Below are 23776 nucleotides of genomic sequence, written 5' to 3'. Positions count from 1 at the left end.
GATTAATCCAAAGACAATCCTTTGAAGTAAGTACTACTGTTTTCTCTGCCGTATCAATGGATAAAGGAAACTTGAGTCCCTAATGGGTTAAGTAACTTGATGTAGGTCACAAAGCCATTTACTGGGAAGCCTTTGGGCTAAAGCTATACTAAAGGAAAAACATGTTTGCCAATCAATAGCAGCTAAGACACTGAATCAGTCTGGTTGAATTAGTTATTATATAAAAAACAAACAAACCAAAAAAAAAAAAACAAAAACTTTGAGGTAACATGATTTATATATGTGTGTTTTCTACTTTTAGTTATTAATAATAATGTCATCGTCACATTATCACTATTATGTCTCTACCTAAACTTTTGTCTTGGTTCCTTAGGATTGTCTTCCTTTCTTCCTGGTCATGACTTCCAGGCATCCTTCACTATCAGCCTGAAGTCCCGCAAGCACCTCAGCCTTCACTGGTATCTCTAAAGTCACCAAACATGTTTCCTAGATCAGTTATTAAAAAGCTAATTTTGTAACTGCTTAGTTTAATGGCATTTTTTAAAAAAATCAATCTTGGCATGTATCTTGATCAATCTTGGAAATAAGGGTTTCCCTGGTGGCTCAGATGGTAAATAATCTGCCTGCAATGCAGGAGACCCAGGTTTGATCCCTGAGTCGAGAAGATCCCCTGGAGAAAGGAATGGCCACCCTTTCCAGTATTCTTGCCTGGAGAATTCCATGGACAAAGGAGCCTGGCAGGGGGTCATCGGGTCACAAAGCATTGGACAGGACTGAGCAACTAATACTTACTTACTTATGGAAGTATATTATACTCTATGGGAAAGCATATGTTAAGTACCCTATAAATAAATAAAAATAATATATTTTGTATCAGTAGTAGACTACATGTTTGCCTAAAACTCACCATTAACAATTATACATTGTGTCTGCATATTCTGTGAAAGCATAAGCTGTAGACACGTATTCTATCTCTGATAAATATTTTAGTTTTCTAATGAACTAGCTGAAAAATGTGAGCTTTTCCCCTCTTCTCTGTGAGATAGGAAATAGTAAAGATTATTTAAAAGATACATGTTAGTACTCTTGTATCAAAAAAAGAGTCACTGCTTAGATTTTCAGATTTCTTGAGTGTTCTAAAGACCCAATTTGAAGATCTAATTTTAAAACTGGCTCAAGAGATCATATTCAAATGCTTGAGTCTGTTTTTACAGGATATCCTTGGCTAACTTTACTCTAAGAAATTTAACACAGTTGGACTGTATTCCTTTGGCTATGAAATACCTTTCACAGGAATGGCCATTAAGGTGGGGTTAAAGTATGTGTGCAAAGGGGTGGAACAGAGCATGTGTGTGATCCCATCTTAATGCAACATGTTCTTATATCAAAATATGTTTTCTAAAATAACCACTTATATTTTGTCTTTATTCATAGAAATATAAGGGGTATTCTCAATGGATTAAATACTGAGCACTTACAGTTTCCCCCTCTCATTAGTTTTTCTGCTGTCTATCACATTTAAGTTGTTCTTTTTAAGCTATAGTTACTGGGGCTGGGGACCGAAGGTAAGGGACTGCCTTCACGACTGTTCTTATTATTTTTCCTTTGTTATTGCCAAGAACTGAAGAAGACTAAAACAGATGACCTCCCTATTTGTACTGAAGGATGGTTGGACATGGTACCTCTGTCACTTTCAACACCATTATTCTATCTCTGGACCAAAATTTAGAAAAATCTGCAAAAGTAAGTAACTGGGCTTCTGAGGAATATATTTATGCTACTTTTCTCTGATTTGCATAAAAGTCACTTCTTGTTTTAATCATATCATAAATAAAACATCAGGATTCTATATTCACAAGGAGAATAAATTTGATATCTTCTTTTAATCACAAGTACTATAGAATTCGAGATAAAATTCCAAATTTGCAGATACTAGTTGGAAAAAGAAAATAATTATCAAGTAAGAGTAAGATTCCAAATTTATATATATATAGAAACCGGAAAACTGAAAATTCCAAGGTTCTCCTGATGACTCAGGATGTCAAAACTGTATCTGTGATTCATTTTAGATTACAAGTCATGAGGTAAGGTATGCTTGGGTTATAAAGATAATATTTATTTTTTCTGACATCAATTCCATTTTAATCCTGGTTTTTTTTGGGGTTTTTTTTGCTATTTTGTACTTGACATCTTATTATTCTTCATCCCAAATTACACGTATATAGTCAGAGGGGACAGGATTCTAACAAAAGCCCTTTCAACAACCCTTTGATATATATGGTTTTTGCAACTACAACAATGTGAATCCCAGAAATAGGGTAATCTGTGACATGGCAATGATATTTAAAAAATATAATTATTCTTCTCTGCCTTCACACATAAATGACTTGCTAATGACCCCCAAACTCTAGCTGGAAGACTGGGAAGGGAAAGGAAAGTGGGTGTTAGATACTAGGACTGTTGCACCAAGAATATAAAGAGACAATATTCAACTTCTGCAGTTCAATTAAGGTTTTTCAAAATAAAGAGATCTGTATGTTAAGAAAGAATGAGTTTTCTAAATCTTCATAGTTCTCATGTAACATATCAACGCTAGGCCTGGAGACCACAATACAGAGATTTGTTGTTGTTGTTGTTGTTTTAATGTTTTCCTCCTATAAGAGAAAGTCCTGGTCATCATTAGTCTTAATCATGAGGCTAGAGTAGTGAGGAAAAAGCATTTAATTAGAGGAATAAAAAGGCGAGCTTTGCCCTTCTGATTCTGGACTGCTTATGGAGAGGACACAGTGATTCTGATTTCTTCCCAGTTCCCTTCAAGGCAAAATCTCAAAAGAAGGGGCACAGCACTAAAACACACAGATCACTGAGGACCCCCAAGGGCCAAAGCCTGTTCTCCCGCTCTATTCTGGGGACACTGGAAGGAGAACATTTAACTTCCTAGCACATAGATCCAGTTGTAGCCAAGGAAGCCATGACACCCCTCGGTTCCCATGCTGTAAGAATGGCGTCACCAACTCGATGGACATGAGTGTGAGCAAGCTCTGGGAGTCGGTGATGGACAGGGAAGCCCGGCGTGCTGCAGTCCGTGGGTTGCAAAAAGTCAGACACAACTGAGCAACTGAACTGAAATGAAAAATAGCACGATCTGAGTTTCCTGGGGAGCCTGTCATAAAGGACTGCTGAATCACCATGATGTGGTCCCACACAGAAGCTGTGGGCAGATCACATGGGCTGGGGAAACATTAGTCTTAGCCAGAGCTGAGGGTGGTCTGCTGCCTCCCTGACAGCAGATGGAGTCCAGTTGAGAAAGACCAGCACTGAATGCTGGTAGGTCTCACAGTGGCCAGGCAGACAAGGAATATCAGTCCAGTGAGGCCCACTCGGCCAGCCAAAGAAGCCCACATACCAGTTAACATATAAAACGTCTGTACAAAATCAAAACGTGATGCACTCTGCATTTGGAGTATCTGTGCCTCTTTTGCTTTTTTTCCCTCCATATGTGTTACAAAGTCACCATTCTATTAATAAAAGGAAGGTCCAATTCCATAATTCCTACTACTTAAACTCTTGGCTTCCCAGTTCCTTACTTTCTATTCAGAATACAAAACTTGAATTTAATTCAGATTATTTGAGTTACTTTATCAAAGTTATCATAAGGTCACAAGAAGAAGAAACAGAGCAGAGTGAGGTGATACTAGATGCTATGAGTTGACCTCTGAGTCTCATTATAATGGCCTTATAACTAGGAAAGACAAAAAGTCCAAAAAAGTTGGGACTTTACTCAAGAATAAAAATCTGGGTGGTTAATATAATAATGATTTTGTCCAACATCAAAGCTTATAGATCTCAAATCTATAAAAATAATTCCTATGTATATCATGAAAGTTCATTAATAATTTGTAGAAGTCTGAAATAACAGGATGTTGGAATACATCTTCCATAAATTTAAGTGGGAGAGAACTAGGGAGTGACAGTGGTTTAAAAATGCCCGGGGGAACTCAAATGACAGTGACCCCTGTAACGACTACAAGTACTTCCTCTGACTTTTCAAATGTTGGATCATCACAGATAAGAGAAAGGTGTTGAAGAGACAAAATCAATGTATCTAACCTGATTAAATTAATTGTACCCCCTTTAAACATACATGGGGAGGTGCATCTACTACACCTAGTGCTGATTTCCTCTGGACTCTCCACTGGATTCCAAAGCCAACCCCAGCATCACAGAATGAGAAGGGGCAATGTTTATTTGCATAAAATTCCTATATTGACTTCATCTGCATACATCATCCAAGACTGGGAATGGAGATAGTTAAAAGCTGTCCTAATATCTTAATTTCTTGTTACCTACAGGCTTTTCAATGACATTTTACCAGTACAGAGCACAGGACATAAAAAGAGTCTGCTTTTATCACTCATTTGTCTCACCAAAAGGGTTTTAAACATTGCTATTCTCCCCTGATTTTGCGAGGTAAGACCTGATAAAACTGAAAATGTGAAAACAAAACCTGCCAACATTCTGAAGCAGATGATTGAATTAAGAATGTAAAAAGGTTTAGCCCCACACAGACTTTATTCTTAACATTCAAAAACCACACAGAAATCTATAAATCACACTTAAGAGATATAAGCCTTGAGTATTGGCTTATACTCAGGTAGCATCTAAAAAAGACTTAAAGACTATCCTTTGGACAAGAACATACACAAAATCTTAGGATGCTTGGTATTATTAATCAGAGCTCTGAAATAATGAACAAATAGCACAAAACCAAAAGAACAAGTTAATGTGGAACAGCATAGAAGTGGTTACAATAGTTGTGAAAGATGAGAAGAAAACCAAACAAACAGACAAAAAAAAAAACCAATTTGAATCAATGCCTCTTATCAAAAATTTTGATAGTAATCCAGCAACTTTGAATTCTCAATACCAGTTGTGCATTTCCATATTCAATACCTTATTAGAAAAAACATGGACTTATATTTTGTGCACTTCAAGCCTGGTCTATATAAACACTCCTTTCATTGTACCTATTCATGAAGAGATAGAATAGGCCCAGTAAGACATGTTAATAAAGGAAATAAAGTATTATCTTTCATGTTTCACATCTGAACGTTCCTTTAATCTTCACTCTGCTTCCTGATTACTTTATATAATAATTCAATCTTCAATTGCCTCCTTTTGTCAATAATTATTATAAATACCTAGATTATGAAACATAAAAAAAACCAACCTAAAAAGGAATTCCATAAACATCATTAGTATTTCTATGTGAAGCCAATGGGAGTAGCTTTGACACATAGCTGACCCTTAAATTATATTATAGACTAAACTGTGCAGCTGTGAAAATTTTATCATTTAACATCTACCTAAAAGAATATTTGCTATTGACAGAACTTAATGATTTAGTAATATTATCTTTCTTGCTTCATTCATAAGATAACATCTGCAAAAATTGAATTCTCTTGTTTGATTTTTTTTTTTTTTGGTGGATTGCAATGCCCACCAAAGTTTCTCTTTGATTAGGGCACAGGTCATGAGAATTTCCAAATACAAAGGATTACAGCACCTACTGATGTGTCTACAGATCAAGGAAGGACTCTGTGCCTTGGAAGTTCCTAGTGTCACTAAAATAAGGAATAGTCTTCCCATTATTCTAGTTCTTGTTTCATAGTTCCATTCCCTGGCAACCAGGAGCAACTCCCAAATCATTTCTGACTTGTACATGTTTCCCACCTGGGACAAAGACACTCCTTCACAGCACCATGACAACCACACCAGCAACACAAGCACTTGGGTTCACGCAGGAAAATGAAAATCCTGAAAGGAAGCTAGGAGATAAAGGCTTACTATTCCTTGTTTCCCACTGGTAGGAAGTAATTACAAAAATTACTTTAACACAAAGCTTCTGGTGAATGAATAGTTTGTAATTTGAGGGGAGAAGCCCAAGGGCCTAGAGATACAGAAAAAAATTATGAGAAGCTGAATGATGTCATACAAGTACAGTGTACCCCACCCCCCAGAAAAATAGACTACCTAAAACAAACTACTTATTGATGACAATGTAGACATTCCTAAGAGATGATCAGACATGTATTTTCCTTTTTATCTGAGTTTAGACTGATGACTAATTTAAACAGTGGTGGTGAATTTTATGACCCTTTAATACTTTATTAGCCATGTTTTTACCAAGTAAAATTCAAATCAGTAATATATAAAACAATTTTGTCCAAACTAAAGATGCCAAAAACGGATGTAATTTCCATACTCCCAAAGCGGAAATCAGAAAAAGAATACTTCAACTCTCCCCCATGATGAAGTAGACAAGTTTCTTTATCATAAGCATGCCAAGTTTATATTTGTCGTTTAATGAAAAGGATGGTATTCTTTGCCAGAACCTGGGTGTGGTATGTGTTGTGAATACCTGCCAGTTCTGTACTGGAAGATATTATTTAAATTGCCAAACATAAAACTGTTTTAGGTCTTATTCTCAAAAGAATAATTCTAGAACAGAGCACTATATTTGTGACTTTATAAGTTCATGTTCAATATATTTTTAAACAGATATTTATAATTTTCCACATTTCAAAAACAATATAACCTCTTTAAGGGTCAAGGAAAGTAAATCTGTGCAATATATGGGAATGACTGAGGATTTGCTGATGTTGTTGTTGAATTGTACTATATAATCTATCATCTCAACAGGTTCAAAGCTGTGACTTTTAATGGAAACCTAGGTAAATATTTTTAAAGATAAGGAATTAAAATAGATGTTTGCTTTCAGTCAAGTGGAATACCTTAGGGCTCTTGAGTATGGTAGAACCATATTTTTTTTCTCTTTTTTGTTTGTTTTGTTTTTAAGGACATAATCTTCTTTCCTATAGTTCAATTCAGTTCAGTTTAGTCGCTCAGTCGTGTCTGACTCTTTGTGACCCCATGAATTGCAGCACGCCAGGCCTCTCTGTCCATCACCAACTCCCGGAGTCCACCCAAACCCATGTCCATCGAGTCAGTGATGCCATCCAACCATCTCATCCTCTGTCATCCCCTTCTCCTCCCGCCCCCAATCCTACCCAGCATTAGGGTCTTTTCCAATGAGTTAACCCTTCGCATGAGGTGGCCAAAGTATTGGAGTTTCAGCTTCAACATCAGACCTTCCAATGAACACCCAGGATTGATCTCTTTTAGGATGGATTGACTGGATCTCCTTTCAGTCCAAGGGACTCTCAAGAGTCTTCTCCAACACCACAGTTCAAAAGCATCCATTCTTCGGTGCTCAGCTTTCTTCACCGTCCAACTCTCACATCCATACATGACCACTGGAAAAACCATAGCCTTGACTAGACGGACTTTTGTTGGCAAAGTAATGTCTCTGCTTTTAAATATGCTATCTAGGTTGGCCATAACCTTCCTTCCAAGGAGTAAGCGTCTTTTAATTTCATGGCTGCAGTCACCATCAGCAGTGATTCTGGAGCCCAAAAAAATAAAGTCTGACACTGTTTCCACTGTTTCCCCATCTATTTCCCATGAAGTGATGGGACCAGATGCCATGATCTTAGTTTTATGAACGTTGAGCTTTAAGCCAACTTTTTCACTCTCCTCTTTCACCTTCATCAAGAGGCTCTTGAGTTCTTCTTCCCTTTCTGCCATAAGGGTGGTGTCATCCTATAGTGATAGGTAGCAAAGATCTTTCATGGGTTCCCAAAGTTGTGCAATGTTCAATTTCTGATTCTCACTGATACGGAGTTAGGAATGAGAGAGTAGAAGGAAGCAGAGACATTCTAAGCAACTGTGAGCCAATATCTGCCACCTGACTCCCAAGATCACTTCTACCCATCCCTACTGCAACAGGTACATAATGACAGTCATACATTGACTTTGGGACATGGTTCTGAAAATATACTATGTATTTTTTAGAGCACTTACTGTCCCAATGGATCTTCAAAGTTAATATATCCAAAATTATTCTCATCTGTCATTCTTCATCAAGTCTATTCCTACTTCTCATGTGAAATACCTGAATTCTGGAAACAGAATTCTTTAGTCTTCCAGATTAGGATTCTGAGTCATCCATGATCACTCTTCCTCTCTCTCTACCCCAACAACTACTCTATCAAAATAACCCCATCTATTTTACTTCATTCTCAACCCAGTTTGGCTCCTTCTCTCCAACTCACTACTACTCACCTAGTTCATGTCATAATTGGTTTTAACTTAGAACACTTGCAACAAACCACAGACCTCACATGAATGGCAGTTCTGAACTACTAAACTGACAAAGCAAGAAATGTGGCCAGGCAATGTGTGATGACTAGCAAAATAACAGCAGAGTATTTATTTACAAGGGCCCCACTGATGAAGCTGTAAAGGGATAGAAGTGCCTTGCTTATGATCAAAACTCCTCCTGATGAGTGTTTATATTAACTTATTAGAGAAATTTATGAAGACCGTGGCCCTCAAATACATTTCTTTCTGAGGAAGGCTTATCTTATATATTTTACTCCTCTTCCTATAACTCATTGGAGAGAGACCTTGTATCTCCTAAAATAACATCCTATATTGACCCCCAAAATTACTATTTTATATTGTACTACAGTTTTCATTTATAAACCAATATACCTTTATAATTCTAGAATCTGTTTAATTTTACATTTCAGAATGCTGGAATGAATTATAAAAATATATTCTTAATTTTCACTTGGAAAGTATTTAGTCCATGAAAAATCTTGGCTTTCAGTCCTGAAACCAAGAAATTAAAAGAATAATTTAAATATTATAGTATGGTATTTCAGGTTCTAAATTTGAATCTCTATTTACCCTAGGAAGATATTTACACTTTTAAAATATATCATTACAATTTAAGACTCTCCAAAGGAGGTAAATTGATAGCACCAGCAACTCAGTTCAATCGGAACTGCATAAATAAGAAAATAAAAATTGTGAAGTTCATACTAAGGTTTATCATGGAATATTCTAAGAGAACTGAATGGCTCTATTTTGGTTCCAGTTTTAAGGTAACTGAGAGTTAACAAAGGAACCCCTTTTGCTTTGACCCATGACTGTTGAAAACCTTTCCAAAATATATTACCCTAGGTTATGGCCTACTTTTTACTATAGAGTAATCCTCGATTTGCAATTGGAAAACTGTTTTCAGAGTCTGTCTTCTTAAAAATTCCTCATATAATCTAAGTATACTGATACTGATGCTACTGGAATTTATATTTTTAATGGTCTCATAAAATAATGTCCCAAATTAATTATATCCAATTCTTTTAAATGTATATACCTTGACTCCTAAATTATTTTGTCTAATTTAACATCTAAAAATACAGTAGGTATTAAACATAATATTTATTATTTTATTATTTCAAGAAAAGAATAATCTCTCTTTCCCTATAGATATCAGACTATTAGAAAGCACCAAAGGCTGCTATTTATAGAAACAGATATATCAGAGACTGCAGTGGAGGAACAGGGTACAGTTTGGTGAAACTACAGTATGATAGATGGAGCAGAGAAGGACATTCATAGAGACTAATCTGGTTTCCAGTCCTCCAAGACCCTTCTATAGTCTGTGGGGCTATGCTTTTCTAAAAGATGTTTGTTGTTTCAAAAAAGATATTAGATACTTTTAACAGACAACAATCAGGATTATAGAAAAAGCACTGTATCCTACAATCTATCCTTTGATATAACCATCTTTTGATTTAGATTAACATTTCTAAAGCATGACAATATTTATAAATGAGAATTAATGGTAATGCATTCACAAAATGTGAGAAAGCAATGTCTAACTATTCAACTTTAATAAAACTCCTATCATGTAAATTTTTTGCACAAAATAATTAATATCAATAATTAATAATAATAACTACAGCTAACACTGATTCAGGACCTATTATTGCTGAGGGTCACACTCAGCAATCTGCATGTATTATTTCTAATACTTAATACAACTGTGTGATATTTATTTCTGATCTCTATTCACAGATAAAGAAACTGAGGCTCCAAAATGTTAACTACTAATCTAACAACTTATGTTGTAGAGCTATTACTCACATTATTATTATTACTCGCATTATCATCATCATGTCTCTCTAACTGCAGAGTGTATTTCCTTCCTATTATACCACAGTGACCCTGTGGGCTAGACACACATTTCATAGCACTGCATCTGTTAAAACAGGCCTATTGTTTCAAATCAGAAATTTCTCAAAAAATTTTCAGGCCATGTTAATTTTAAATGCATTTTAAATAGTACTATTTCAATGAATACCACATATAAAAGGAAGATGGTGGCATCTGAACCTCAGACCAATAACCAGACAACAACTCTCAGAAGACATCATTAATCTAGAAGACAGATGGCTGCTAAGTTAACAAGATTATCTGTATCCCTGACATTTCCCTAGGGGAAATTTCCATTGCCTTTAATTTAGAAAGTTGGCCTTACAAAAGAAAATACAGTTGACCCTTGAACAACAGGCATTTGAACTGCCTGGATTCACTTCTAAGTGGATTTTTTTCTACAGTAAATACTACCGTATTGCATGATCCGCTGATTCCTAGTTGATTGAATCCAGAGTTGGTTGAATCTGAGGATGGGGAACCTCAGATACAGAGGACCCACATGTAAGGGATGAGGCTGTAAATCATATGTGGATTTTCAAGGGCAAGGAGGATTCACACTCCAACCCCAGTGCTGTTCAAGGGTCAACTGTATAGGCTTTTTGAGATTTGGTTAAAAAACAGACTCCTATTATTCCTTTATTTTCCACATCCTTAAAGGGAATTTCAATACCAAACTTATAAAAACATCTCTTTAATACCAAGTTACTTTTCGATCTCATTAAACAAAAAATAAACAGAAAACCTTGACAGGCAATAATTCACTTGACTTTAGTGGCCTAGCTTACCTTAAAATAAAATTTGACAGAATCATTCAACTAATTGTCACTTTTACATTGTAAAAAGTTTTGCAAAATAGGTGAAATCAAATAGCATTCTTATTTTCAAATGTTATCTATCATGCTGGACTTCAAACAAAATACAATTCTTTGCTCTGTCAATATATCTCATTTTAAAAGTTTTAAAATAATATTAATAATGCATAATTTAGATTATCCTGAAAGACACACTTTGAAATTTTAACCCAAGCTAGGGAAAAGATCATTTTAATGTGAAAATTTAGAAGAAATAAAAAATAACAAATTGGGTGAATGATGCCTTGAAATAAAATAACACCTGTAATATGTATTTCTCTTATGCATTTAAAAAATGGCAAGCCATATTTCATAATTTATAAATATGAGCTTCTTTTGCTTCTTCCACATTATACAAAGGCACATGACTATAACATTCTCCTTACTGATGGGAGAGTTGTTTTCATCATATCTTAGAATCACAGTTAACTACTGAGGCTTGTAAAAGATGCCTACCTCTGTAGTGGAAGTCTTGGGACATGTCTATGGGAGCCCGTTCTACTGCTGATCTCTTGTAGACAATATGAATCCTTCCTTTTTCTTCCTCCATCTGCTTACCTCTTTCCAAGGGTTCAATGAAATACTCATCATTATCACTTTTTATCATTCCAGCCTAGAGAAAACATAAAATGTGTTATGTTAAAAGAAATATCTATCATCTTTAGCTTACAATTAATTTTTTAAATGGTTAAGAATACAATTTTTGAAAACTAATGAACTTTCTTTCTACTTTTGGTTATAAATTCAAACTGGTTAGTTACTGTTAGTTGCTCAGTTGTGTCCAACTCTTTGCAACTCCAAGGACTGTAGCCCACTAGGCTCCTCTGTCCAGGGGATTCTCCAGGCAAGAATACTGGAGTGGGTTGCCATTCCCTTCTCCAGGGGGTCTTCCAAATCAGGGATCGAACCCACGTCTCCTGCATTGCAGGCAGACTCTTTACCATCTGAACCACCAGATTAAAATGGTTAAGCTACTATAAATCTCAGTTATTCAAAGATAGAAATTCATATATGGTAGGAATAAAATATTCCTAGGTGTTGCTGATCCTACTTGTGATGCCAATTGTCTTGCTGTTCACACTGTTTGCTGAACCCAGGGCAGGCAATGCAGGAAATCAGAGGCTGGATGAAGACTCAAGGAACAGTAGGAACTGCAGACACATTTGTTTTCTCCTGGCTGATGAAGCAGGCAGGAGAGAAGCAGCTATAGCAGCAGCTATAACATAACCTCATATAACGTAACCACGGGTCACTCCAGTGTAGCCCTGATGCGGCAGCAGCCAGGGCTTTCACGGTGAAGTTCATAACAGGCATACCACACAATGTAGCCCATGGCCAAGCGAGAACCTTGTGAGGTGCATGTGTAGTGCTATGTGATCTCAGCCCTTACATAACCCTGCAAAGTCACTGTTCATCAAACACGGGGCTAGAGGGCGTGAGGGTGTGGGGGGAGAGAGCCCGACTGACAGCATCTTGTTAATTTGTTCTTTCCCTATGTAAGGTAAAATGGACTTCCCAGGTGGCGCTACTGGTAAAGAACCCACCTGCCAATGCAGGAGACATGAGATGTGGTTTGATCCGTGGGTAGGGAAGATCTCTGAAGGAGGGCATGGCAACCTACTCCAGTATTCTTGCCTGGAAAATCCCATGGACAGAGGAGCCTGTTGGGCTATAGTCCACAGGGTCACAAAGAGCCTGACACGACTGAAGCAACTTAGCAGACATGCACATAAGGCAAAATAAGAGCCTTACACAGGGTAAGAGTAAGAACATCACACAATCTATATAGTTTCATCGGTCTACATGTATGTATTCTACTCAGTATTTTATCTCTAAAAAAACTTACAGGAACATAAATTCAAGAAAAATCTCTGATTTCCCATAGTAACCCATTGGGGCGCTGTTGTCCACTGCTGCTAAATATTTTTGTAGCCCATTTATATCTTCCCATCATATCACCATGGTTTGAGAGGAATGAGTTCCATGGGGCACGCCATACATAAAGTTACTTCTGTCCTTAATTCACCTCAGTTTCACTGGAAACTCTACATATCTAATACTAAGTTGAAGAACCAACTCAAGTTTTGCCCATATTAATCTAATTTCATGATTTTACATATTTCTTTCCTTCTCCAGCTTCATCCTTTTGAATGAAAAGGTTATCTGACATTCAGTTCCTTCCTTTCACCTCCCTGGTGTTTTTATGACTCTGTTTCATCTTTGATTTACTTAGAAAACACCAGGACTACACTATTCACTACTATGGTTGAAGAGAAATGATAGTTTCTCTGAAATTTATTCTTCACTAAGTATCGAGTCCACATTACATTCAAATAGCTACAACTCATATTCCTATTGTAAAGGTCATATACTAACTGTTATTTTGTTGTTTTAGTCGCTAAGTCATGTCTGACTCTTTTGGCACCCATGGATTGTAGACTGCCAGGCTGCTCTGTCCATAGGATTTCCCAGGCAAGAATACTGGAGTGGGTTACCATTTCTCTCTCCAGGGGATCTTTCCAATCCAGGGATCAAACCCATGGGTCCTGCATTGGCAGGTGGATTCTTTATGGCTCAGCCACCAGGCAAGTCCCACATACGCTAATGTTGTTCAGTCACTCATTCACTTCCCACCCTTTGCAATCTCATGGACTGCAGAACTCCAGACTTTCCTGTCCTTCACCATCTCCCAGAGCATGCTCAAACTCATGTCCACTGAGTCAGTAATGCGTTCGAACCATCTCATCCTGTCATCCCCTTCTCCTCCTGCCTTCAATCTTTCCCAGCATCAGGGTCATTCCTAATGAGTCCACTCTTTGCATCAGGTGGCCAAAGCACTGGAGCTTCAGCTTCAGCATCAGTCCTTTCAATGAATATTCAGGATTGAATTGTTTCAGGATTGATTAGTTTGATCTCTTTGCAGTCCAAGGGACTCTCCAGAGTCTTCAACATCACAGTTCAAAAGCACCAATTAATTCTTCAATGTTCAGCCTTCTATATGGTCCAACTCTCACATCCATACATGACTACTGGAAAAACCATAGCTTTGACTAAATGGACCTTTGTTGGAAAAATGATGTTTCTGCTTTTTAATATGCTCGGTCTAGGGTCGCCATAGCTTTTCTTCCAAGGAGCAAGTATCTTTTAATTTCATGGCAGCAGTCACGATCTGCAGTGATTTTGGAGCCCAAGAAAATAAAGTCTGTCACTGTTTCCATTGTTTCCCCATCTATTTGCCATGAAGTGATGGGACCAGATTCCATGATCTTAGTTTTTTGATTGTTGAATTTTAAGCCAGCTTTTACACTCTCCTCTTTCATTTTTATCAACAGGCTCTTCAGTTCCTCTTCACTTTCTGCCATAAGGGTGGTGTCATCTGCATATCTAAGGTTATTGAAAGTTCTCCTGGCAACAATGATTCCAGCTTGTGCTTCACCCAGCTGGGCATTTCACATGATGAATTCTGCATATAAGTTAAATAAGCAGGGTGACAATCTACAGCCTTGATGTACTCCTTTCCCAATTTTGAACCAGTCCATTGTTCCTTATCTGGTTCTAACTGTTGCTCCTTGACCTGCATACAGGTTTCTCAGGAGGCAGGTAAGGTGCTCTGGCATTCCCATCTCTTTAAGAATTTTCCAGTTTGTTGTGATCCACACAGTCAAAGGTTTTAGCATCATCAGTGAAGCTGAAGTAGATGTTTGTCTGAAATTCCCTTGCTTTTTTTCTGTGATCCAACAGATGTTGGCAATTTGATCTCTGGTTCCTCTGCCTTTTCTAAATCCAGCTTGAACACCTGGAATTCTTCGTTCACGTATTGGTGAAACCTAGCTTGGAGAATTTTAAGCATTACTTTCCTAGCATGTGAGATGAGTGCGATTGTACGGTAGTTTGAACATTCTTTGGCATTACCTTTGTTTGGGATTGGAATGAAAAATGACCTTTTCCATTCCTGTAGCCACTGCTTAGTTTTCCAAATTTGTTGCCATATTGAGTGCAGCACTTTCACAGCATCATCATTTAGGATTTGAAATAGCTCAGCTGGAATTCCATCACCTCCACTAGCTTTGTTCGTAGTGATGCTTCCTAAGGCCCACTTCACTTCACATTCCAGGATGTCTGGCTCTAGGCGAGTGATCACACCGTCATGGTTATCTGGGTCATTAAGATCTCTTTTGTATAGTTCTTCTGTGTATTCTTGTCACCTCTTCTTAACATTTTCTGCTTCTGTTGGGTCCATACCATTTTTGCCCTTTATTGTGCCCATCTTTGCATGAAATGTCCCTTGGTATCTCTAATTCTCTTGAAGAGATCTCTAGTCTTTCCCATTCTGTCATTTTCCTGTATTTCTTTGCACTGATCGCTGAGGAAGGCTTTCTTACCTCTCCTTGCTTTTCTTTGGAACTCTGCATTCAGATGGGTATATCTTCCCTTTTCTCCTTTGCCTTTCCTTTCTCTTCTTTTCTCAGCTATTTGTAAGGCCTACTAAGACAACCATTTCATCTTTTTTTCATTTCTTTTTCTTGGGGATGGTTTTGGTCACCACCTCCTGCACAATGTCGTGAACCTCTGTCCGTAGTTCTTCAGGCACTCTATCAGATCTAATCCCTTGTATCTGTCACTTCCCCTGTATAATCATAAGGGATTTGATTTAGATCATACCTGAATGACCTAGTGGTTTTCCCTACTTTCTTCAATTTAAGTCTAAATTTTGCAATAAGGAGATCATGATCTGAGCCATAGTCAACTTCTGAGAGCTTCTCCATCTTTGGCTACAAAGAATATATAATCAGTCTAATAAAATCTAACATTACATAGACTAATATAATACTAAATTAATATTACATGCACTAATATGTTATATTAATTTAAATAGCAGTACATTTATTTGATCGGAGAAGGCAATGACAACCCACTCCAGTGTTCTTGCCTGGAGAATCCCAGGGACGGGGGAGCCTGGTGGGCTGCCGTCTATGGGGTCGCACAGAGTCGGACACGACTGAAGTGCCTTAGCAGCAGCAGCAGCAGCACATTTATTTGAAACAAAGTTGAAAAAATAATGTATTAGTGTGGAATTGTAATTATTTGAAAGTATTTATCAGATCTAAGTCATATTCTTCTTCTGAGGCTCTTATTCTATACTTTCACATGTGAGGTCACTCACTCCCATGGAATAAAGGCGAGGGGAAGGGGATGATTCCCACCCCTTCTAACTGCTGGTCTAATGGCTCTACCGCCCCGTGTCAAGCACAGACATGAAATGCAGGTAAACCTTGCCTCGTAGCATCTGTTTTCAACAAATATGCCTATGGCTATTGCTTTTCTGTTGCATTAACATCTGTCCCCATTATCTATTCTGTCTTCTTTACTAGATATACCCCCCCACCCCGTGTAAGCCTCAGAGGGCATTCTCAGAAGCTCTGGTGTCTCCACCTGCCATCTCTACATCCCCCTAACTACTGTGCACATTCAAACAGCCTTTGAATTTATGTCACCTTGTCTTACAATGAAATACCACTGCAGCTTTCCCACAGTGGTTAGTCTTACCCTCTTGAAAAAACTTCTACCCTTTCACTACAAAGAACACTGAGCTAGTGGGCATTCAGTAGTAATGTCGATCTTCCAGACACAACTCCAATATCTGGAGTTGTTTCCTCATCTGGTCAATTACTTTTCCCCTAGTGCTGTACTGAAAAATGCTTTTTTTTTCACAAGCGGCATGATTAGATCTTGATCCTTCAGAGTTGTCCTCTTGTTAATGGATTTGTCTCCTCTACAAACACAATATCCAACATCTTTCTCATGCTTTTCAATTTTTGTTTTAATCTCTTTAGCATTAATGTCATATCCTTAAATCTCTTTTTCCCAGTAATTTTGAAATCACTTTTTTGCCCTGTTCATGCATGGATGGGTTAATAGTGTTCATAGATAGTGAAAGTAAAGTTGCTCAGTCGTGTCCGACTCTTTGCAACCCTATGGAGTGTAGTCCACCAGGCTCCTCCGTCCATGGGATTTTCCAGGCAAGAATACTGGAATGGGTTGCCATTTCCTTCTCCAGGGGATCTTTCCAACCCAGGGATCGAACTCAGGTCTCCAAATTGTGGGCAGACTCTTTCCCATCTGAGCCACCAGGGATAATGTTCATAAAACACGTGCAAACTAAGCATAAACACAGCAAACATATAAAAAGTTAACTAACAGGACCACATCGAAGGCTGAAATGTCCAGCCTCATTACTAACACTATCTGTTGATGGGAGCCAGTGTTAACTGGCTTTATCATGGAAACACAGGTCTGTTGCATATCAAAGTCTACAGATTGAAGTTTATCGGTATTCATCTTCATTCAAGTCTTTTTTTTTTTTGCCCTAAATCCATTCAGTCACAGTGTTCTGTAAAGTCTCTTTCATTCTTTTCCCATCTATTTACACTGCCACTTCCTTAGTTACAGACCTCATCATTGCTCATTTGGATTACAGAAATTGCCTCCTATTGTTGAGACTTTTCATAGATCATAATGATTCTCCAGATGAATGCCTAAACCTGAGTGGAAACAGTGGTCACTGAAGCAGCCAGCAACCTCTTAGCAATGGGCAATGACTACTGGGGACACTTGAAAGCCATGGAGAAAGCAGGAGGATTAGCCCACATGCCATTAAAAACATTTCTACATACCTTCTATTGGAAATGTTCAAATCTCGGGCCCCATGATGTTACTTTCTCCACTAGGTCACAGTGAAATTTAAAACATCTAACCCTCCCCCTTAGAAGACAATGAAAATTTAAACGAGGTTGAGGCAGTGTCATTGGCAAGGCAAAAGCTGGAACACATAACCTCTGATATAACTCCAAGGACAGGAAATCTGAGAGCCTGACTTCTTTAAAAAATTTTTTCATTAGAATATAGTTGCTTTACAATGTTGTATTAGTTTCTACTCTATAGCAAAGTGAATCAGCTATACAAATACATACATCCCCCCTCTTTTTTGGATTTCCTTCGCATTTAGTGAGAGCCTACCCTTTTATTCATCATGTAAGCAAAGTTTAATGAAAAAAAAATCTTATCTAAAGCACTGTACTGGATACCTTAGTAAAATAAAAATTCTCAAAGACATGGTTCACCTACCCTCCAGTTGAGGGCAATCTAGCCAAATAAATGAAATATATGCCTAAAGGTATTCAGTGATGTATAGTATGAAAAGTCCAGACAGTAAATGATAACGGCAGTTGAAAGCCAAATCAGGGAGATTCTTTGCCCACCAGCCTACTGCACAAGCCAACTGTCAAAGGAGCTCTTGATTCTCCACCCAAAGTCTATTTCAGCTGAAATCTCCCTAATGCCTATGGGAATTTCACTTTGGCCGTTGTTATTGTTCACACTGTCTCACTTTTCCACACAGCACAGCAGCCAAAAATTACTATTTCAAATTATGGTGTTATTTCAGACAAGCTAGAATGTGATAACAAATGGACAGACTATGTAAGGGCTCAAAACAGCAGGTGCTGCTTTCCTGCTCACATAGAAGCTCGGACTATTTCTAGGTCAGCCAGGCGGGGGTTCTGCTCTGCCATGTAGGTGTCCAGACTGATGGTGGCTCTGCCATTTCAATATGGGCTGCCATGTTTGCCCAGTCAGAAGGGGGAACAGCAGGAGGAAACCCACACGGAAGATTTTTCTGAGCTAGCCCTGGTCATGTCACCAGTACCACTTACTTCCACGGGCAGGATACAGTCGCCTGGCTGGCTTACAGCCAATTGCAAATAAAGTCAGGAAACAGAATCTGGCTGTGTGCCCAGGGAGGAAAGACAATGGATTTTGATGAACAGGTGGCCAGCTCAAACTCAGATAAGATCATGTCACTCCTTTGCTTGAAACACTTCAGTTGCTTCCCATTGCACTTAAAACCACACTCCTTCAAGGCCTGTATCACCCCAGCCCTGCCTATCGACCCCCAAGAACTGCCCCTGTCCCAGTACTTTCAGTGCCCCAGCCTGAGGGGCCTGTGTTCAGTGTCGCTTTTCTTTTGATATCCCCATGCTCTTTATGGCCTCAGACCTTTGAAACGTTGTTGGTTCTATTTAGAAGGTTCCTCTCCTGCCATGCCACACTTCCCTTAGCTGGCTGTGTTTTATTCTCCAGGTCTCAGTTGAAATGCAGGTGATACAAGAGACATGAGTTTGATCCCTGGGTGGGGAAGATCCTTTGGAATCAGAAATGGCAACCCACTCCAGTACTTTTGCCTGAAAAGTTTCATGGACGGAGGAGCCTGGCAAGCTACAGTCCATGGGGTCGCAAAGAGTCAGACGTGACTGAGCGACTAAGCACACAGCACATACGGCACTGTCAGCTCCTGAAGTGAACTTGTGTCTCTTAAGTCACCTTTGTCTCCTTAAGTACCAGCACAACGGCCACACAAATTATGCCTTCAATACATTTTTGATGAAAAATGACATGAATGCAAGGTAAAGGGAGGGGATGGAGAATTTTTAGAGGTTCTGATGGTCTTCAAAAGGTGGGAGGATTGCTGTGCTGGCAGTGTGAGAGAAGGCATTAGAAGTGAGACAGTTCAGGCTTGAACAAAGGTTGTGAAGTACAAAACCCCAACACATGCTTGAGGGCTGTGGGTACTCCGCTCATTCAGAGCAGAGTCTGTGCACGGCAGCTCTGGGAAACAGGTTACAGAAGATTCGTGTCACCTTGTATCTGAATTTTTAACTTGTGGCATGGAGAACAACTAAGGTTGATCAGATGGGCTAAAAGAAAGTGGGATTTTAAAAATATTTTTTATCTATTTATTATTTTTGTCTGTGCTGGGTCTTTGTTGTTGCACAAGTGTTTTTTGTAGTTGTGGAGAGTGGGGTCTACTCTTTAATTGCCACGTGCAGGCTTCGCACTGTGCTGGCTTCTTTTGCTGTGGATCTCGGCCTTTAGGGCACAAGGGCTTCAGTAGTTGCCACATGTGGGTTCAGTAGTTGTGGCTTGCAGGCTCTCACAGGCTCGACAGCTGTGACACATAGGCTTAGTAGTTTCACCACATGTGGGATCTTCCTAGATCAGGGATTGATCTTGTGTCTCCTGCACTGGTAAGCAGACTCCTTAACACTGAGCCACCATGAAGCCCCATGAAGTGGTGTTTTAAGATGTATCTGAGGATTAAGTTCCAGATGGAAGAAAGACTAGAAAACAAGCAAGCATGAGGCTAAAAGTTCAGGTGGCAGAAGCAGAAATGGGAAGAGAAAAGGGGAAAGAGAAAGAAAAAAGGAATAAAGTCACGAGTGATTACAGGAGAAAATAGTTGGTCACCTGTTAACATGGAAGTTCCTCTGCTTAAAACCTTCCAAGGGGGACTTCCCTAGTAGCCTAGTGGGTAAGACTCCATGCTCTCAGTGCAGGGGACCCAGGTTCCCACATGTCACAACTAAGAGTTCAGAGTTCACAGGCTGCAACTAAGACCTGGTACAGTCAAATAAATAAATAATTAAAAAAAAAAAAAAAAACAAGTAAAATCTTCCAAGGATACCCATGCCATGTATATTAATACTCAAAGTTCTCAAGATGCCCATTCTTGGCACCACCATCTCCTGGGCCTCATCTCTTTACTCCTGCCCTTGCTGGTTCCACTTTAGCCACAACAAGCTCCCTGCTGATCCCTGATACTCCAGGTAGGTGCCTTTGTTAAGGCCTTTGCACTAGAAAGGCATTTCCCTTTGTATTTTCCCTTCCTGAAATCTTTCTTCCCCTGGAATTCCACATGTCTAACTCCTTCACCTCCTTTACCTAAGTAAAGCACACCCTGACTATCTACCTGCTTCCTTCACCCAGCACCCCAAACTCTCTTACCCTGCCCTTCTTTTCCATTGTACTCACTGCTTTCTGATGCACTAGCTAACCTAACTATTTATCATGTTCCTTGTTCACTGTCAATGTCCCAGCAATATCCTGCTTGTCAGGAATTTACTTTCAGTCTGTTATGTTCATTCTGTATCTCAAGTGCCTAAAACAGTGCCTGGCACAAACTAGATGCTCAATAAATATTTACTGGATGACAAAATGAGAAGCAAAGATAAAGGAAGGGGAGTAGGTGCAATCTCCAAAATTTTGAAGTTGGGTGACTAGGAAATTAATGCTTTTGCTCACAGAAATAGAAAAGCTAACAGAGAAAGCTGATTAGAAAGGCAGGAAGATGATCAGTTCATTAAGCATGTTCACTTGCAGTAAGGGTGAAAATATCCAACATGCAAAGGAGAGATGCAGAATTTTTATTCAGAAAAATTTCCATGGCCACAAATATATTGGAAATGGGATACTTCTCAAAGGCAATAGCTAAAACTGTTAGGGAAAAAATGAACAGGAAAAGTTCATAAAGAGATCTGAGGGAGAGCCAACAGCAAATCTTGGGGAAAGCTCACAGAACCTCAGAATATTACTATATGGGAAATTCCTAAGATCTGAACTCAGGACCATGGTCTACAAGGTCCTATATGGCTTGAAATTCTCTATTTGTCACGCTTCTCCTAACACTTCATATCTTGCTCTTTTTGCTCTAGCCATATGGCCCCTAGCCCTACTTCCCCCAGCCCTACAAGCACTTTCCCCACCTACATAAATTAGCTTCCCCTTCCCTAGCTATCCTAGCCTTTTTCCTTTTGAGGCATTACCTCAATTACCTACATGAGTGTCTGTCATCCTTTTGGGACACAAACTTTATTAAGCATAGACTGTGTCAAATTCACTGCTGTATCTCAAGGCCTAGAACAGAGCTTGGCTTGAAGCAGGTGCCTCGTATTTGACGGACACTGGGAGAGGAAATTACTGTAAGAAGTGGACAAGTGAAAATAAAACATCTTAGAAGGAAAATTTAAAAAATGGCAAGAGAGGTGGGAGGAACACTGAGTAGCATGTCATGGGCATCAAAAGAGAAATATCCTCAACGTTAAAGCAACTGCAGTGAAGAGGACACAAAAGATGAAGACTGTGCAAAGGAAACTAGAGAAACAGAAGTGATGGAGTAGTGGGAGCTGAAGAGATACTACAACGAGTTATGAAAGGACCAGGTGGTAAAGCCACATATATTTCAGATCCTAGACTGTTCAGAGCCATTATAGGTAGATTCTCAGCCTGCTCTTCCTACCACATCATATGGATTTTTCTTCCTCAGCAGTTACCAAAAATGGAGTGACTAAAAGATGAGATAAATATGTGTGTTTATGTGCATGCAATGGAATATTACTCTGCCATAAAAAAGAATGAAATACTAACATTTGTAGCATGGATGGATTTAGAGAATATTATGTTCAGTGAACTAGTCTGACAGAGAAAGACAAATGTTATATGATATCACTTACATGTGGAATATAAAAAATGAGACAACTGAATCTATATACAAAAAAGAAACAGACTCACAGACATAGAAAAAAAACTTACGCTTACCAAAGGGGGGGAGGGGAGGAGGGTCAAGTTAGAAGTAAGGATACAAACAGATACAAACTACTATATGCAAAATAGATAAGCAATGAGGATGTACTGTATAGCAGAGGAAATTATAGTCAACATCTTATAATAACCTACAATAGAATATAACCTACACAGTATTGTAAATGAACTGTACTCCAATTAAAGGGGAAAAAAATCTCGTGTTTTTAGACAAGACTGACCCATGCAAAAAATCATCAGTACTCATAGTTAAGTAGTAAAGACTCTTTTATCCATAAGATATTCATTTAAGTAGTCAGGCATTCAACAAATATATTTGGAAGCTCAAAGACCATGAATTGTTGCACCCTAATATTAAATAACTCACACTCCTGTGAGGACTGAGAAGTCCTCACAATTTTATTTCACAGGATGCAGTGGAGTCATTTAAAGGAATAGAATTCAATATGTATAAAATTAGGCAGTTTCAAACTATGACATTCTAAGTATTGGTATTGCTTACAATGCTGCCAGAAATTTACAACTTTTAATTATAACTTAGAAATGTCACACATGAGATTACATATGGTCCTAAAAGATTCTGTTTAAACAGATGCAATAATTTCTTATGTATCTTAAATGTTATTTAATTTATATATCGTGTGTGCTCAGTTGCTCAGTCATGTCCGACTATTTGTGGCCCCATGAACTACAGCCTGCAGTTCCTTTGCCCATGGAATTTTCCAGGCAAGAATACTGGAGTGGGGTGCCATTTCTTACTCTGGAGGATCTTCTCGACCCAGCGATTGAACCCATGTCTCTTGTGTCTCCTGAACTGGCAGACAGATTCTTTAACACTAGCGCCACCTGGGAAGTATGGTATCAAGGCAATATTTCAAAAATTTTCCTTTATGACACAAAACCTCCACATTTACCTTCTGTGATCTTACATAGCAATACAGGAAATATTTATGGTATTTCTCAAACTATTTTCCAAAATTTAACGCAGATACATTTTTAAAATATCTACTATATTTAGTACAGCATGAGATTAAACATATTTTATTAAATTTTAATTAAATCTTCACACAATTGCTTTGACATCAATGTAGAGAGGATATTTATAAAACAATGATCTATGCTAAAAAGCCAGCTGCATAATTACTCTCTCATCTGGTCAACTCTTCCAGCTACATCACTCAGCTCAAACACTGCCAAGAAAACAGAATTAAGCCAATAGCTTAATAATAGCTTCTGAGTATGGAAACAGCCTCCTCATTCACTAGGTGAGGTTCTTGCAGTCATATCTGACACCCAGTTCTACTAAACCAAGTTAGATGGTTTCCTAATCCTCATCAAAATGCAAATGGCAAACAAAAGTAAGG

The 23776-nt window shown here is 38.4% G+C and overlaps 1 protein-coding gene across 9 annotated transcripts in view; it reads right to left on the bottom strand.

The window, feature by feature from the left end:
* Positions 1-23776, bottom strand: part of ADAMTS3 (ADAM metallopeptidase with thrombospondin type 1 motif 3) — a 335418-nt gene that overhangs the window by 117985 nt on the left and 193657 nt on the right. For 7 of the 9 annotated variants that reach the window (XM_081587060.1, XM_081587042.1, XM_081587070.1 and 4 more), the window contains one exon: positions 11436-11592. In XM_081587060.1, the coding sequence (XP_081443186.1) occupies positions 11436-11592 (157 nt within the window). Of the gene's footprint in view, positions 1-7923; positions 8173-11435; positions 11593-23776 lie in introns of those variants that run through there. The other 2 variants (XM_081587096.1, XM_081587085.1) reach the window with 2 other exon arrangements.

Source organism: Giraffa tippelskirchi, chromosome 1, assembly GCF_054371585.1.
Source record: "Giraffa tippelskirchi isolate mGirTip1 chromosome 1, T2T-mGirTip1v1.2.pri, whole genome shotgun sequence".
In the NCBI taxonomy this organism is placed as follows: Eukaryota; Metazoa; Chordata; class Mammalia; order Artiodactyla; family Giraffidae; genus Giraffa; species Giraffa tippelskirchi.
Note: the sequence above shows the minus strand (reverse complement) of the source record. Positions and strands in the feature narration are given on the sequence as shown.